General features: G+C 43.3%; 1 protein-coding gene across 1 annotated transcript in view; it reads right to left on the bottom strand.

The window, feature by feature from the left end:
* LOC142817350 (sodium-coupled monocarboxylate transporter 2-like) overlaps positions 1–17,291 on the bottom strand; it is a 38,020-nt gene extending 20,729 nt beyond the window's left edge. The window contains exons 1-4 of the mRNA XM_075894378.1: positions 17,229–17,291; positions 14,592–14,749; positions 2,685–2,825; positions 1,405–1,534 (exon numbers count right to left, since the gene is read on the bottom strand). Coding sequence (XP_075750493.1) covers positions 1,405–1,534; positions 2,685–2,825; positions 14,592–14,749; positions 17,229–17,288 — 489 coding nt within the window. The 5' untranslated portion in view covers positions 17,289–17,291. The remainder of the gene's footprint in view (positions 1–1,404; positions 1,535–2,684; positions 2,826–14,591; positions 14,750–17,228) is intronic.
* Positions 17,292–18,895: the final 1,604 nt, after the last annotated feature.

Here is an 18,895-nt window from a genome sequence, read left to right as displayed (position 1 = left end):
AAGATGACAGAGGCAGGCTCTTGTCGTTCTAGTGACGGCTGGGAAAGTACTGAGATTTTCGCCATGAAACGAAAAATGTTTGTGCTCTTCCCTCTAATACTAAAGAATTATTCTAAAAGACAATTGTTAGACCGATGCAATATGCATTCACAGTTTGTGACCCTCAAGCTCTGCTAGACTACAATGAATCGTGATGAAACTGAATGAAGCTGCTCGGATTGTATCAGGATTGCATCAGGGATTTACAGCAGAGATTTTCAAGTGACGATTTTGAAAGAAATATAAGATTAGGATTACCTATTCAACCACCAGCCAAAATTGTGGTGCAGATTTTAAGACTGTGTATTATTGCCATGTCGGAGCCGGTAAAGTCAAAGTGAAAATAAGAGACCCTTAGGCTTCTACTTTACGAGTTGCACGCAATAGCGATAATCTGTCACTATAGTGCGTACTTCAGCTACTAGGTGCATACTTTTTTATGTCGGCTTCATGGCTTGATGTCAGAAAATCAATCGCGTAAATACGACTTATAAGCGTTTTAAAACAGCAGAAGAACATCCAGTCGTCACACAATGCGAATAGAGTAGCGTGTGCACTGTCTAATGCTCTAACTCATTACAAAAGCTTGTTCTTGTTCCCCTATTAACTGTGGCGCATACCCATTCCAGTCATAAGTCCTTATCGTCGTCAGCCAATGCATGACCAATTGGCCCAAAATTCCTTGCAAGTGTTTAGCGGATACCACGCTTCTCTTAAGAATGACGAAAAACAGCATACAGCGAATGCTGATTTACTACGCAAAAAAGTTTTAATAATAATGCTGTTGGGGGTAACAAGCGAGTCTGCTTACTACAGCTCGTAAATTAAAGCTAGAAAATTCTTCACGTGCTATTAGAATGAATTTGTCCACGCCTGTGATTCCGTCTTTTGGACCTCTATTTCTCGGTTTTCCAGTGCAAAAGTTTGCGAGGCAGTGCAGAATTATATGGATGAAATCAAACGACTAACAAACTAATCTTACTATTCTTCTGTGTCGACATACGCATAACTTCTCTTTCTTTTTAGTTAGGTTTTTATCTAGGTTATTATTTATTACTAATACAAAATCTTTATAATAGGTACATATCAGTGATCATCAATATATTATTCTAGAATTTGTAACGTTTTCATTTTATAAATTTCTTTACTCTAAAATTGAGTAATGCTTTGTAGGACCACTCAATTATTGACCGATCCCCAACACTGCATATGAGCCACAAGTGAAGGTTAACAAGAACAAAAACAAAAACAAGTGTTTTGAAGAGGCTGTGAAAGACCGCTCTTCTGGCTTTCCCTGTGACTGTGCTGCGCTTTCCGCGCAGGCCTGGCGTTTTTTTAGATGGGCGAAGGGCATATAGTACTTACCTGATCAATGTTGGATATCTCACCCAGTAATGTCGGGTCACATCCACGAAACCAAAGGGTCAATGCCACCCCAAGAAATAGAGCTACGAAGTAGAGAACTACCAGAAGCAGTGCACCTGTCAAGGCGGTCCTGCAAAATCACAGCGAATGAATGTTAAATACATTGCATCAATCAATCACTGACTTCCACTTTGCTAAAACAAAACACGCGAAATAAAAGTGCCAAGTAGGTCACTCGAACAAGATAAGTGCTTACAAGAACAAGCAAAGTTGGCATTGTTAAGCAACGTTGCAACCGAAGTCCGATGCGGGAGTGTAGCCGGCACATACAGTGCTCGACAGGTTAGCCGCATATCACGTGTTCATGCCAGCTGCGGCAAGCGCAGTTTAATCGAGGCGAAATTGTGGAGGCGCTTGATTTGTACGATGTCAGTGAACGTCAAAGGAGACTATATGGTCGAAATTGCGGAGCCCTCTTCTATGGCATTGCTCATAGTCATATCGTGGTTTTAGCCTATGGACTAGGAATACCACAAGCAGTAATGATGAAAAGAAAAGGATTGCTAGGGATAATCATTCTAGGCAAAATGCTGCCCTTGCAGTAAAATTCCAACATTTATTTCATATAAAAAGCTCATTTTTTGCCAAATTCACCATGAAGTTGTCACTCTGTAATGTATTTTTGCTTATGACAAACTACGTTCTAATCCCCACCATATATATTTAGTGTTTCTCCTTGTTTTTCTGCAGTCTGAATTATTTGATTCGAAGAAGTCCATTTTCAAATCAGTCATGATACAAATACAATGAAATGTTACATATAAAGTATTTTCAAACTCATTTTCTCGCAATGTTTCATCAATGAAGATGGATCCAAATAGGTGGAAAATTAAAGTGAAACATCTTTTATTACGTCAGCCGAAACCAATCTTAACATTTTGTCTTCGCCTATAAAGAATAGTGCAATATTATTAACTAAACGTGTACCAGACACTTAGCACGTTTAGGTTCGGTTAAAACCCGTGTTGTCGCGATGCAGCATAATATCACAGTTAACTTGTCCACTGCTAAGACTAACCTGGAAATTTCTTTTCTGTTAACGTAATACTGAAGAAAAAACTACTCTAGCGGTTATGCAAGTACACCTGTAGTTACACAGCAACTAAATCCCCAATATTCTAATTTTAATGTACTAAATACTAAACTACTAATATTCTGTCGTATTAAATCGGCAGTACTAATACTTGCATTCCCCGGTAATTAAAGCCATACTCACGCACCTTTGGGCGCTTTCGAGTGTGCGAGATGCCAGGAGTCTTTGAGCGACGACTTGGTCGAGGCACACCCTGTATATTGCCATTGCTGAGGTTCCCAAGGAACAGGCCCAAATCGTCTCATCACTTGTAAGATCAAAGCTGTAACTGTTCCCAAAAGCAAAGTCATCAGTACAACATTTCTCTAATCATTGACAAAAACAGAGTCATTAGCAAACTCATTGACAAGGCCTTGGTATAGCAAAGCCATTCAGAATTCTCACCACGTGGCTTTCGCGACTTACAAAGAAAAGTGCTTCACAAGTTTGAGCATATTAGCGCTAAATTCTCCCAAAAAGTGATTCCGACTAAAAGTGGAGCACACAATCCGTGTATCGTCGTAATACACATACTGTCTCTTGTTAAAAGACACCAATTGTTTCTTGTAAACAAACACAAAACGCACGACCAGGGCTATCATTCCTTATAGCCTTACACGAGGGTTAACAGTTAGGGTGGTACTGCGTGAAGCGAAATAATCTGCAGAAAAACGAAGAAGGCGTACGCTCTGCGCTCACGGTGTACAAAAAAATCTATGTCCCCAAAGTGGTCTTGGGGAATTTTGACTTGTGTTGATGGTTCCTGTTATTTACAGAATCCAAAAGTAAATAACGTGTCTCTCATATACGTGACAAATGATGCCGCATCACAAAAAGTTAAAAATAGACGTTTTCTTGCATTTAACCTCATCACGCTACGACACCTTTACTTACCATATAAGGCAGATTCGCATTAGCTTGAACCAATGTATATAGTGTACCTTGGCGGCCGGTAAACTTATGATTGGCATCTTCAATTTCTTGCTTATATCAGAACATCCTTCTGTGGCGCGCACCTCTTTTTCTTTGGCCTCTCCGAGGCAAATATATCTGTGCATTTTATTGGCTCATGGCCGGTTGCCATTCCAACATGGCCTACTGAAGAAACATTCAAACTATAGTCTTCAAGCCTGCTACCCATTACCCTTCTTGCTCGCCTTTATGTCAGCGCCGCGCACAATTTCTACAATCCACCGCGCCGAAATTAGGTTAAGCTTTCCCTAAGGCTCTCTTGCGGAAGCCCTTGAACAGTTCATACAGTTATTCTACAAAAATAGAACATCCTCTGCCCCGACAAACGAACCAACCTTTTCTATAAGTTCTCTGGAGAAAGCCCTTGAAGAGGCTTTATCCTTCTTTCACACAATTCTCGACATCATCCGCACACCCGCCGTGGTGAATGACATTGACCAACATTCACCCACAAGGATTCCAAGTATTCGTACAGTTCTAAGTCACTCCTGGTTGTGTCAGCCGGGCATCTCTTTCAGACCTGACTTTGCATCGATGCTTCCAACATTTGTGCCACCCTCGGGCTTTTAAAAGCATTCACCTTGTTGAGCTTCCGCTGTCGCTAATAAGTTTTTGCAGGGATGAAAATCGATACTAAAGACTATTTCACTAAGACATCATGCAGCTTTCTACAAGAAACCTTTGTCTTGGCTTTCTTGTCTTTTCGTGGTTTACCTTGTGAGCATATACCTTTCTGCTCCATCTTGGCCTGGTCTACATCATTCACTGCTCTGATAATCTTTTCTCGATTGGAGTATGCGATGACATATCATTGGCGCTCCACATTCTCATGCGCCTTGAAATCTGCGCCTTTCTCGAAGAACTATATGAGATTGATAGGTGGTAGGCCTGTGTTTCCTGATGTACTTCTATTCTATTTCTTTCAGCTGATCGTAGATTTGATTTCTATGTTCACATGTAGGCACATAATTTAGGACTGCATCGCAATCGATATCGTGAACATCGGTGTACACTCATCTTTGGTATCGGTTAGTAAGGCTTCTGTATTTTTCCAAGAGCTTCTCGCTGTGTGACCGTATTAGTCACTTTTCCCACAAAACTCTGAGTTGTTGCTGCTCTCTTGTCAATAAGTGGTGTCGCACGTTGACGAGAGGTCTGAAGCCATCTAATATGTCTCTAAAGTTGAAGGTGTTCTCGGCCTTTTATTTTTTGGATGTTATTCTCTGTAGTGCAGAGTATAGTTGGTTTGCTTTCATTGCCTACATTGCTTCCATTGCTTTCGTTGCTTTCATTGCTTTCATTGCTTTCATTGGTGAAGCTCTGTCGTGCTTCACCACCTAGGCGTTACACGCGAGGTTCATATTTGGCTGCACGTTAAAGAACCCCAGGTGGTCGAAATTTCCGGAGCCCTCCACGACGGCGTCTCTCATAATTATATGGTGGTTTTGGGACGTTACGCCCCACATATCAATCAATCAATTGCTTTCCAGTACGTTCCTCAATCTGTCATGAGGTTGAGTCGTCTACGTTCTGTGCAACAAAATTATATTGATATAATGATGGATGATAATAATAATATCTATATCTACCACCGCCCTATCGATTGCTTTAAAAGGTAGTACTGCTAATCAAATTGGAAGACAAAGGGCATGACATAATTTTCTAGTGGCATCCAGGTCACTGTGGCATCGACGGCTATAACATGCTGATAACTCTTATCATAAGTGCTCATGAAAGTTACCTACCACAATTCATTTCATTATCAAGAACTAATGAAGCATCAAAGACTCGCTCACTCGCACTTGATAGAAAAGACTGATTGTAGTTAACGGGCGGTTTTCTGCATATCCCCTACGCTGCTTGGACTCGTTACTTATATTTCAAAACTTATCTAGACTATTTCGTTCTAGAACAACCGTGCTTTGCCACTTGTGGTTTGAAGTGTCATTCTCAAACAGGTTTGCTTGACGAATACGAATGACTGACAGTGCTGCGTGTGATCACGGTGGCAGTGCGGAAACCATTGCCCAGGTTTTTTGTGCCTGCCCTGAGTATAGCTCCCAAAGACAACAGCTTTCAGTGACGTTAGCACGGCTTGATGACCAGCCACTTTCGGAGCAGTCCATTTGGGAGTGCCGGAACATTCTACCTTCCAACCAAAAAGCCACGAGGGCGCTGCTGAAGTTTCTGTGGAGTTCAGTTCGGGCTGTCAAGGTGGATGGACGTGTTTTTTGAGCGCTCCGGATCGACTGCGCAGATAAGTGTTTTTGCATGTTTTGAGCTTGTCTTTATAATTATAAGGCAGCGGTTGAAATCTTCGTAGCACTTATTTTATGGTACGGCTTTTTCGGGGGCCAGTCACCAGGTATTTATTAGTTAGTGTGGGTGTGTGTGTTTGAATTTTTTTGTTGCTGTTTTTTTTCTTTTGCCACCCCGTGGGGGAGGTTCGCGTACATTGAACACGCAAATTTTTGTAGTAGAGCTTAGACTTTCTTTTTTTTCTCGTAGTGCTGGGCTCGAGTTTAGTAATTATCGAGTATAGGGACAATTGGTGTCAGAAAAGCATGGTTAAAAAGACCGTAAAGTGTTCAGGATGTGGAGTGGGTTTGAAAGTGGACCCAAGCGTAGAAGCGGATGGAGAAGAGGCTGACGCGAAGTGTAGGCAATGTGAGGTCGAGGAAAAAATGGAGAAAATGATGGTTGCCTAGAGTGAACTGCTGATGAGAATCGCCGAGCTCGAGTCTGCGTTGACGACAGAGCAAGAGAAAACGAGGGCAATGGGAGAAAGACTGAAGTCCGCCGAGGAAGCGCTAGCGAAGCTGAACAAAGAAGCGACCTACCGAGAGAACAGTAGGGAACCGGCAACCAGAACGGTGGAGAAGGAAAAGCAAGCAAGCTTGGAAAAAACAGGTTTAGCCGGTTCAACTGTCGCAAGGCCCAGCTTCAGCGAGGTAGTGGTGGGGCAGGGAGGGAACAAAGCAGCCGGCGTCACAGGTGCAAGTAGCCCCCAGGTGCAGAACGCTCCACCGGAAAAGTCACAGCATGTGATAATCGCCGGAGACCCAAATTTAAATCGATGCACAGAAGCCATCAAAGAGAGGGTAAGAGGTGACAAGAGGGTTGCAGTAGGGGCGTTCCCAGGACGCAAGCTGGAAGCAGTCATGAAGCAAGCGAGCGCAAAGCTCAAAACGACAGCTGATAGACGAAACCTCGTGATAATTTCAGGCGGTTTAAACGATGTCCTAAATGAAGATGCAGCAGGACTAGCAGCCACACTGGCGAAAGGCGTCGATGACATGCGCGCCACTTCTCCTAAGGTGCAGGTAGTGATATGCACAATACCGGAGATACCGGTGCGTGATAACAACCTGCAAAGAGCGGTGGTCAACGCAAACCAAGAGATATGGCGGATGAGTCGAGAGAAAGGCTTTGAGGTGGTGGAAATAAACAGAGAGGTGCATAGGTGGGGGGGTTTTCAACGAGACAGAATTCACTTCGATGGGCGGCTAGGTCATGAGGTGGGTTGGCGACTTGCAGGACGCGCAGTAGCTTTTTTGGGGGGCGAGCGAGCCCTTCGGGGTGCAGGATAGCTAGTAACGGGGAAAACAACCAGGGAGACTCTTCGACAGGTAGTATGGACAGATACGATTCCAAAGTGGCACCAATATCTAAGATAGGTAGAGTCCGGGGCATAAACAGACGTAGCCACGAGCGCCGAGCCAATTCAGACATAGGGTATATTAACATGCAGGGTGGTAGGAACAGGCTGAAGTGGGAAGAGATAGAAGAACAGCTAAAGGAAGAGAGGCCGATGGTATACGGTTTTGTAGAAACACATCTCAGGGACATGGAACAACCTCCGAACAATCCGGACTACGCGTGGGAATATTGTAATAGAACAGAAGGCAGCAGAAAGGGAGGTGGTATTGGGGCATTTATTCATAAAAGTACAGACTGGCAAAGGGTCAAGCAGGAGTGCAAGGAACATTTATGGCTAAAAGGGAAAGTGGCAGGTCAAATGACACTCCTTGGTTTCGTGTACTTGTGGACGGGAGCAAAGGCCAGAGAGGAAAACCAGGCAATGGTAGAGTGTATATCAAAGGACATTCAGGAGTTAGGAAGAGAGTGCGAGATAATTATACTAGGAGACATGAATGCGCACATAGAAGATATAGATAGGTATACCGACCCGACAGGCAAAATGATCATGTATATGTGTGGAAGGCTTGATTTGATCATTTGCAACAGTACCGAGAAGTGTGAAGGGCAAATAACATGGGAGGTAGGAAGGCTGCAGTCAACAATAGATTATACACTGATGTCACATAGGATGTATGATAAGCTCAGGGGAATGCACATAGATGAAGGTGGCTCCAGAAGTCTGGGTAGCGATCACAAACGTATCAAGCTAAGTTTTGGAAGAGCAGTGAAAGTGGGAAGGAGACAAGATGAGCAACTACAGGAAAATTTTTTTACAGAAAGGCAAATTGAAATAGCCACTAAACAAATTGAGAAAGTAATCACGGAGGATAATACGACAGTGTGGACATACACGAATCTAATTAGACTCTTTGAGCTAGAGCTTGCTAAGACGCGTGGCAAGTCACCCCGGAAAAGAAGACACAAACCCAAAAGTTGGTGGGATGAGGAAGTTAAGAGAGCCATAGCAAAACGTCAGGAAGCCTCTAGGGAACACAGACATGCTAAGCAGTGGGGTGAACCGACAGATGATGTTGAAAGAAAATGGGCAACCTTTCTTAGCTGTAGAAGGGATGCATCCCTTCTGATCAATGAAAAGATTAGAAGGAAGGGAGCTCAGTGGCTGGCAGAAGTACATAAAAAAAGATAGAAAGGAAGCTGCGAAATTTTGGAACCATCTAAACTCCCTAAGAAATGAGACGAGCCTAGAGCAGAGTTTTATAACTACAGCCCAAGGTGCTAGGCTAGAAGAGGACGAAGCTATTGAATATATAAGAATAAGAATAAGAATAAGAATAAGATTTATTTGATCTTGACAACTTCAAGAAAGGTACAGGAGCTAAAGGCGAACAACGCCTGACAGGGGCCCCGGTACCCGTAACATGTTACAACATCATATTACATGGCATAATAGTAGTTCATTGGCAGTAAACAAAAATATAAAAAAATCGTTACACATTTGATATACAATGCGTTAGGAATACAAAGTCTTTCGCATTCGTACGTCCACATAGTTACTGTGCTATTTTTTTTTTTTTTTTTTAATAGACAGAGGCATAAGATAACAAAAGGAGTATTGATATCAGCACACAATCAAGCTCAATCAAACGCATGGAATGCAATAGTATACATAGATACATACACATACATCCATATATATATACATATATATATATACATACATATATACATACACATATATATACACATACACACATATATACATACACACATATATATACATACACACACACATACACACACATATATACACACATATATACACCTACATACACATATATACACACATATATATACACACATATACATACACATATATACACATACACATATATACACACATACACACACATATACCCACACACACATGTGTTGCAATAGTCATTCTCTCAAAGCCTGTGCAAGTAACAGTTCCTTCACCTTATTTTTAAATGCATTTCTAGTCGTGAAGAATTCAATATGACCTTCTAGCTTATTCAGGATCATTAGTACTTGGTGGCTGGTTGTTTGTGTACCATAGTTAGTCCTGGTTTTTAATGTTCGTCTTCTCTTCAGTCTCATGTCGTATGGGACTTCATTACTGCTGCTGTCGTCTAGATATAGTGCATTGGAATGTATATACTGCAGTAGTTTGAAGTCATAAACTTTGTTTGCTTGAAGCATTTGATATTTTAAAAATAACGGTGACGTGCTTAATTGGTACCATGGCCCCTGATAACTTTCATAAATGCGCAGTATCATTTTTTGTAGACGAATAATCCTATTGTAGTTGGTTTTTGTAGTGGTACCCCAGACCAGTATTCCGTAGCATAGTCTAGAGTAGAACAATGAATTATATAGGTTTTGCTTCAACCAGATAGGTATCAAGGGTGCAATTTTATACAAGCAATTATATTAATTTATATAAGAACAGGGTGACAGAAAAATTTCAACAAAGAGGTACTTTATGCACCACAATAGACAAGGACGAATCAAGTGGTGCAATGGCTCCATTTTCACAACAAGAGTGGAAAAGGGCTGAGAAAAGGGTTCCTAGTAGTACATCAACAGGCCCAGATGGCATTCCGATTAGGCTGATAAAGACATTAGGTCCGAAGTCTAAGAAGGCTTTGAGAGAGGCAGTGAGCACAATAATAATGGATGGTGAAGTTCCCGATGAATGGAAACTTAGCAGGATGAGCATGACCTATAAAGGAAAGGGGGACAAAGCTGACATAAACAACTACCGTCCTATAACAGTGACATCAGTGGTCTACAGGCTGGCGATGCAGATTATAAAGGAAAGACTGCAGGCGTGGATAGAGGATGAGGGGATGCTGGGGGAACTGCAGAATGGGTTTCGGAAACACAGGAGTTCGGAAGACAATCTGTTCTCACTGACGCAGTGCATCGAAATAGCAGAAAAGGAACACAGGCCCCTGTGGCTAGCATTTTTGGATATCAAGGGAGCGTACGATAGCGTGGTTCAAGAGGAATTGTGGGGAATACTGGACACACTAGGCGTGGAACATGTAGTCACTAATCTTTTAAAGGGTATCTATAAAGGTAACAAGGTAGTTATAAAGTGGGAAAAACAGGTATCCAAGCCTGCAGAGGTAAAACGAGGGCTTAGGCAGGGGTGCCCCCTGTCACCCTTATTATTCATGATGTACCTACAAGGATTAGAGGCAAAATTAGAGGGAAGTGGACTGGGCTTCAACCTCTCTTTAGTCAAACAAGGAAAAATTATTGATCAGGCACTACCAGCATTATGTACGCAGATGATATAGTGCTTATGGCCAACAACAAGGAAGATTTGCAGAGATTTATGGACATCTGCGGTAATGAGGGAGATAGGTGAGATTTTAGATTCAGTAAGGAAAAATCAGCAGTCATGATTTTCAATGACAACGAAAGTAGTGAGCTTAGAATACAGGAGGTAACGCTAGAGATAACAGATAAATACAAATATCTGGGCGTATGGATAAGCAATGGGACCGAGTATCTGAGGGAACACGAAATATACGTGACGACTAAAGGTAACAGGAATGCAGCAGTCATGAAAAATAGGGCACTGTGGAATTACAATAGGTATGATGTTGTGAGAGGAATATGGAAAGGGGTCATGGTTCCTGGGCTGACGTTCGGCAATGCGGTCTTGTGCATGAGATCAGAAGTTCAAGCAAGATTAGAAATTAAGCAACGTGGAATAGGTAGGCTTGCTTTAGGAGCTCACGGGAATACACCAAATCAGGGAGTACAAGGTGATATGGGATGGACATCATTTGAGGGCAGGGAAGCTAGCAGCAAGATAAAATTTGAGAAGCGATTGAGAGAAATGGGGGAAGAGCGTTGGGCTAGGAAGGTTTTCAGCTACTTGTACATGAAGAATGTCGATACAAAATGGAGGAAGCGAACCAGGAAGTTGACTGGTAAATACTTAGAAAACAGCAGGTGGCCAAACCAAAAAGAACTATCGGTTAAGAAGAAAGTGAAAGAAACGGAGACTGACATGTGGAGAATGGGCATGATTGAGAAGTCCGCACTAGAGATCTATCGAACTGTTAAGCAGGAAATTGCCAAGGAAAGGATCTATGATAATACTCGGGGTAGTTCTCTACTGTTGAGGCCAGGACGGGAGTACTGCGAACCAAGACATATCGGGCCAAATACGAAGGAGTAGACACAGTATGCAGTGCGTGTGGAGAGGAAGAAGAAACTGCCGAACACTTGATAATGTTCTGTAAAGGGCTTCACCCTATAGTTCAGGATGATGGCGCAGAGTTTTTCAAAGCACTGGGATTTAGGGACAGCGAGGGCAAAATAGATTTTAAGCGGGTAGACTTAACTAGAAGGAGGTTATCTGATTGGTGGCTAAAGTCAAGGCACGAGTGAAAATTAAATCCTTCACTGCGAAGTACGAATCATCAACTTCATTATTTAAAGGGAAAAAAAAAGATAAATGTAATGGTTAGTTCACTAAGTATTACGGCTAGGTGGCGTTAGCCGCCGCCCGATCTAAAGGGTACAGCCACATCCATCCATGCATCCATCCATGGTAAACGGGACTGGCAAAAGGACTGTGACATTTTTGTGCTTGTGTGGGCGTGCCTTTTATTTCTTATTTAATTATTCCTCTTTTTTATCTCCTTACGTTTTCATCGTTTTTTTTCTTTTCCCAGTGCAGGGTAGCAAACCATAAAATTTCTTCTGATTAACCTCTCGGTTTTTTACTCAACCTTGTCTCTCTAGATGATAACTCTGCAACTCACATATTTGTGGGCGCTCCTGAGGCGGTCGGCTTTCGATGCCCGCGATGGCTTCCGTAACGGCCTTTTGTAGCTGACTGTCTTTCGCTTAGGGCCTCCACAATCTCCTCTAGTGCCCCGCCACGGTGGTCTAGTGGCTAAGGTACTCGGCTACTGACCCGCAGGTCGCGGGATTAAATCCCGGCTGCGGCGGCTGCATTTCCGATAGAGGCGGAAATGTTGTAGGCCCGTGTGCTCAGATTTTGGCGCACGTTAAAGAACCCCAGGTGGTCGAAATTTCCGGAGCCCTCCACTACGGCGTCTCTCATAATCATATGGTGGTTTTGGGACGTTAAACCCCACAAAATCAAATTCTCCTCGAGTGTAACCCTGTCGCGTCGCGAGGTGAAACATGCGTCTCTGTGCTATCCATTACAAAAGTATAGCACGGTGAAGCTCTGTCGTGCTTCACCACCTAGGCGTTGCAAGCGAGGTTCACTCAAGTGTGGCTTCACAAAAGCCCCCGGCCTGCAGAAGTCATCAACTACACTCTGTTTTACCTCTAAATGCCCTTTGTCTCGGTTTTGGGCACCAAAAACAATGTCGCCATCTGCCTGCAGCCTTGTGTGTGTGAGTGAGAATTTATCAGAAGGCAGATAGGTCGGCCTGAGATAGTTCGCTATAGCCTGCTACTCTACACAGGGGATAAGGGAAGGCGAAAGAAAAGAGGGATGAAGGGTGATAATGGGGACAAGAAGAGGTAGTGCGCATGTACAGTAGCCACTTAGCATAGTACCCTACGGTCTAGTATGTATTCCATTGCTTTTTATAAAATCTAAAACAGTCTTTGTAGCAGTTTTTGACACTGTTTGGTTGTTCATTGCTGGCAATATGTGGCTTTCACTCAATGGCGTTTGCCTGATTCTTGCCAACGTTGCAGTTAGCATTTTTCTTTTGCGCCACGTATCATGCACAGTCACAAAATATGTGAGCTAAAGTTTCACGCACTTGGCAGCGTTCACAATTCAGGCTGTCCGCACGGCCGATTAGGTTGGTGTAGTGGCGAGTGAAGGGTGACGCCCAGGTGAATCCGGTGCAGTATATTAGCATGTCTACGGCTGATTTTATCTGGAAGACGAAAAGTCATACTGAGGTCTGTTTCCTGCAGACACTTGTTCCGGTGATCTGGTAGCAGTCAGCAAGTGGCAGCGCATTCGCGAATGAGTTATCTGAACAACGTTTTGACGTTACTTCGGGAATACGGTACTTTGACATACATGGGAGCGTTGTATGCTGCCGCTCTTGCTTCGATATTGGCTGTTTCGTTGACAACCAGACTGCAGTGTCCCGGAATCCATTGGAGTGTAATTAGGTGACTGCTCCTGTGTGTTAGGTCAAATGCTTGGACGATTCCTTACGCTAACTCGTGAAATTGGCCTCTTCTCGAGTAAGAATGGATAGCTTCAAGCGCTGATTTTGCATCAGACAGAATCGCCCATTTACGCGGTGCTTGGTCGTTCAGAAATTTTATGGCTTCCTGTATAGCAACAAGTTCAGCAGCAATGGAAGATTACCTGTGATCAAATTTGTACTGTCGGGAAATACCGAGTTGAGGGATGACGAAGGCTGCAGCTGAGGCGGACTAAGTTACGGATCCATCGGTGTAAATGTGCACAGAGTCGGTGTATCGGTAATGCAAATGTGCCAAGGTGAGTTGCTTGAGGGCAATATAAGAAACATGCGATTTATACGAAATTCCACGTATGTGAAGGCACACCATTGGTTTAGTCAATGTCCATAGAGGCACTGCAGGTAATACGGCAGGTGCAAAGCCTGAAGGGATCATTGTCTATGCATATCGAGGCATCGCGAATAGGTAAAGCCTGGTCGGTCTGCTTGTAGCGAAGACAACGGGTTCCCTGCAGCCTTTATTGGTGCACTACACAATACCATCCTAACATGGAGTACCGTAGAACAATCCGACCTAGTCTACAAGCCTCTAGCTGCCCCAGTGCCCTTCTCCTTAGCCTTCATGGTAGTGCCGCCCACATTTTTTATCACCCTCTCTTTCTTCCCTCTCACCCTTACAGTACCACTTCTGAACTTCAGTGTACGCGCATGATGAGTAGTTTTCAATGGCCAAAGTGCAATGATTACGAGACATTTTCTGACAGTTTACCGTATCTTTCCTTATATCCTAGAGCCATGTGTCTCACGAGTCTTGCTTATGCAAATACTGTCATTGGTTGACAGGAACGTTAAGCTCAACTTGCTACAAAGGAGAGAACAATTGTATTTTACACGCTGATATTTGTAAAGTAGTAGTAGCCTTTTTCGTAATAAACGCCACATAGTTTGCCGTATTATAAAGTACAAAAAAAATGGTCACTACGTGCCGGATTTTATTAGACAACCCAGCCTGAGTCAGTGGTGGTCAAAATGACCGCCACCAACTCAGGCCGGGTTACCCAAGTAAATATGTTCGCATGATTTCTTTACGTAATATGTTAAACACCCATGAATTGATATATGTGTAATGAGGCTGGTATGCTGGCAGAAGCAACTATGCATTTGTAGAAGGATCCACACCTTGTTTGATATGACTTAAAGGCATTTGCATAGGGTGGTTTCCTTACTTTCCTATATACCTGGCGACGTCTGTGCCGTTGATTGGTTGAATTGTTGAGTTTGGCGCAGAAGCATCAATAAAAATCTTCGATACCACTGCTACCGGGGCAACAAGTGTAATCATGAACTGCATGCAGTCAGTCCACACCACTCCTTTGAGTCCACCCTGGGGGAAAATGAACCATTGTCACTGGTCACGCGGATGGGGTGAGGGAAAGAGGGGGCTTAATGTTTGCGAGGGTTTTCAGAGAAATAAAGAGCCTTTCCACACTATAGGCAAGTTTTTTTCCGTAAGCGCAAATTCTGTGCTAAATACACTACCTCGAATGGCATTTGTACTCAACTGCTAGTAGGTACTACCACCTCCATAAATTTATATTGATGCATCATAAGGCATTATTAGCACACACGTTATGTTTCACGTACTGCAGAAGAAAAAAATCTTTTTTAGGGGTGGAGCTCCTAAAGCGTGTGTCTGTTCATGCATGTCTTTTGTAACCAGCTCGTAACCACCTAGTTGTACGACTCGCTCAGCAGGTGGTGCTAGTGTGAGTGACAAACAGCTAGACAGACATACAGACCGACAGAAATATTGACGGACGGATGGACGGATGGACAGACCGACAAATATACGAACGGGCGTGCGAATGGACAGATGAACAGACAGGCAGGCAGACTGACGCACAGACGCACGGATGGATGCATGGACGGATGCACGAACGGATACACGAAAGGATGGACCTCATTACCAATGACTGCATGGTGCAGCACATGCTTTCCAAGTATGCTCTCAGATGTACTCATATGCAACATACCACAATCTGATGGACGTGCATAGACAGTGTTTGAAAACTGCCCATTGCAGCCTGCACAAGAACCACTCCCGCGTTTATTTCATAAACTATGAAGCCATAAGATTGAAGAAACCTCACAATCCAGCAGCCATGATAACGAAGAAATGAAAAGGGTGACCGAAGAACTGAAACAACAAACGAAGAAGAACAATATAAAAGTTGATTTGTATAAATACGCATAGTATTACGTCTTTCTTATGATGTGATGGGCTCTCCTTTTACGGAAGATTTACGATTTATCAATGATCTCCCCCTTTCGAGCTTCGTCTAATGATCACATTTATCCCGTGGATATGTCGTGGGTTTTTGTCTCGTGCCACATGTTTGGGTCTCGTGCCAACTAATTGCGTCCCCCTCTCTCGCCTCACAAGGCTGACGCAGGCAGCGTCTGCTAGTAAAAACCGACTGCTCGAGCTGCACAACCATTCACTGGCCACAGCTCTACTCAATGCTCAGGACTGGAGGCTCAAAGAACTCAACTCAAGCGGGTGTGGGTAGCGACCTTGTGCAGTGGGTTCCCGGAATAAGAAGTCCTCCTTTGTAAAGGGCTCTTATGGGCCTTCAAACTCTGCAAAAATAAATATTTTCCACCCGCGAACCCCGTTTATTTAGGGACTGAATCGCACATTATCATCCCACCACTCGTTCATAGCAACGCTTCTCCTTTATTAATTATAAATAACAAAAAATGAATTAACAAATAGTCATTCCCAAACCATACCCAATTACGCAACGTTTCCGCGTTACACCACCACTCTGCGACGCATTCACTCGAATTTCCCCCGGGAAGATGCGAGCGGCAATTTTTCTCTCTTTCTGCCGTAGAGTGGCAAGCTTTCTCGTCCGCTAGCTGAATCTCTTTTATTCTTTGTTGGGTGCTGCTGCCCGATGCAGCGCTAGCAAGCTATCAATCAGCGCCTGCTTCTCCGCCATCTGTGTGCGTCGTCATAAATGGATGGATCAATAGACAAAACTTTATTCAAAACCTGCAGATTAGTGGCCGGACCTAGGCCACCCGGGTGGACGCGGTAAATTTTAGCCTTTCCGCTCATTGCCGTCACTGCTTGATGGCTCAAATTTGGTCCTAAAATTTTGGGCTAGCCAGAGCGTCGAGCCAACACGTTTCAAGGAGGTCCGGATTTTGGTGATCGAAAAGCCGTGTAGTGTGTGGGCATTAAAATAATAGGTTCTATGTCTGCTTTTTCGTGTTTACATAGGACATTGCAACCTGACGTTCTTCTCCCCGCCCTTGAAATTTCTTCATCTCACAGAGAGAAGCCGCTATGCGGCCGTGAGCCGTCGCGAGCGCGCGCCTCCAAGCATCCAACCATGTATCGCAACTCGCTAGCACGCAATGTGCGAAGCATGCCACTGCTTACCGAGCCGCTGCGGCATACTTTGCGCCAGTCTGCACATACCTTAACGCTACCCTATGAGTGCAGGAAGAGCCTAGGGAACATGTGTTGTTTTTTTGAGAAAAGTGTAGTTGTTATGACGTGAATGAAAAGTAATTAACGTTGACCTGAGACCAACATATGGCATTGAAAACCAAAGTCACAGCTTTCGAACTGTCTTCATGTTGTTTATTTTTTGTTGATTTTCTTTATTTTCTTTCTTGTAAAAAAATCTACGCGTAGCGTTCATCTAGAAAAAACTCCCCTTGTGCCTCTCCTAACTTGAAAGTCCAATCCCTGCATTAGGTGCTATTTTACAAGAAAACGGGCCCCTAGATACAAAGATGCTCTTTTATTATGTATGTTTTTGCGCGACGAAAGAAGTAAACGCACTTACGAGAATGGTGTAAACTGTTCCTGACAGTCCGATGAACACATTGCACCAAAAAAGTGGCATCTGGAAAACTTTAAACAAGGGCGGTACAAACAAAGAGGTACCAATGTGTTAAGGGCTGGCTCTACTATTTCAAAATTAAAAAGAAGACACACGACTGAAACTCACTGTGTGATAATCATTCGCTATATTTATCGGTCGAACATCCGCAGAGTGTCATAAACATAATACCTAAAAACACCATGCTTCAATACACATGCACAATCTTCTGCATTAGTTTTCATGTTTTTCATATAAGAGGTGGGTGATCGTTCGGATACCATCATGATGATGGCTCTGCCAACCCACCTATGCTTCCGAATTTTTGTGGCAAACGTACTGTTCACATGGACATGACACAAGCTATCATCAGATTTCCATATTTCTTTGAGGATCAGTTGCTTTACACTTGTGAATGAAGTTTTAATGTCAGCAGGGTTACTTGTTCTTGAACTAGGTGGTACGTGCTCAAATTTCTAATGTAGTGCGAAAAAAAAGACAAGATAGACACAAAGAACCATTCCGTCGTGTATTTTTGTGCTACATTATTAATTTGATTCTCGTGAGCACTGATTTGTAAATACTTCTCCGGGAGAGTGTTAAGCTGTACAACTCTAGCTATAACGAAATTCTAAAATTACATTTACACTCATTCTTCAATAGTAGCTTGCCTACAAACATCGATTTCAAAGTTTGGCACTTGATTCGACATTCTTCTTAAACAGGAATATTTTATTTAAGGGCGGTAACTTATAGGGCGCAGGAAACGAAAGTAAAGTAAACAACCTCGGAAGAGAACAGCACTTCGAGATAGGTAATAGTGCACTTGAAGTTGTAAAAGACTACGTCTACTTAGGACAGGTAATAATCGTGGAGCCGAACCACGAGATTGAAGTAACTAGAAAATTAAGAATGGGGTGGAGCACAATTGACAAGCACTCTAAAATGATGACTGGGAGATTTCCACTATCCCTCAAGAGAAAGATATATAACAGCTACATTTTGCTGGCACTTAGCTACGGAGCAGAAACCTCAAGATTTACAAAGAGGGTTCAGCCTAAATTGAAGACGACGCAGCGAGCAATCAAAAGAAGACTGATAAGTGTAACCTTAAGAGACATTAAGAGAGGGAAGTGGATTAGGGAACAAACGGTGGTTAAGGATATCATAGTTGAAATCAAGGAGAGAAAATCGACATGGGCCTGGGATGTAGCGCGTAGAAAAGATAGTCACTGGTCCTTAAGGGTAACTAGCTGGATTCCCAGGGAAGGCAAGTGGCTTAAGGGGAAACCGAGTTATAGGTGGACAGATGAGATTAAGAAGTCTGCGGGCATAAATTGGCAGCAGCAAACACAGGACCGAGTTAACTGGCGGAACATGGGAGATGCCTTTGTCCTGCAGTGAACGTAGTCAGGCTGATGATGATGATGAATATGTTGATGGCGATGAACTTATGGGGCGATGAGTACTCCTTAAAAATTTATCACTGTAAGAAAAGAAGGCCCATGAGACAAGCTTACCTGTGACCAGTGTTATCGAGGCAGCAAATATTGAGATGGCCGCGACGCTTTGCTGCGGTGAAAAGAAAACGACTTTTTCCTCGCTAGGAATTATCATCAAGTGCGATAGCA

The sequence above is a fragment of the Rhipicephalus microplus genome, chromosome 5, assembly GCF_043290135.1.
Source record: "Rhipicephalus microplus isolate Deutch F79 chromosome 5, USDA_Rmic, whole genome shotgun sequence".
Classification (NCBI taxonomy): Eukaryota; Metazoa; Arthropoda; class Arachnida; order Ixodida; family Ixodidae; genus Rhipicephalus; species Rhipicephalus microplus.
Note: the sequence above shows the minus strand (reverse complement) of the source record. Positions and strands in the feature narration are given on the sequence as shown.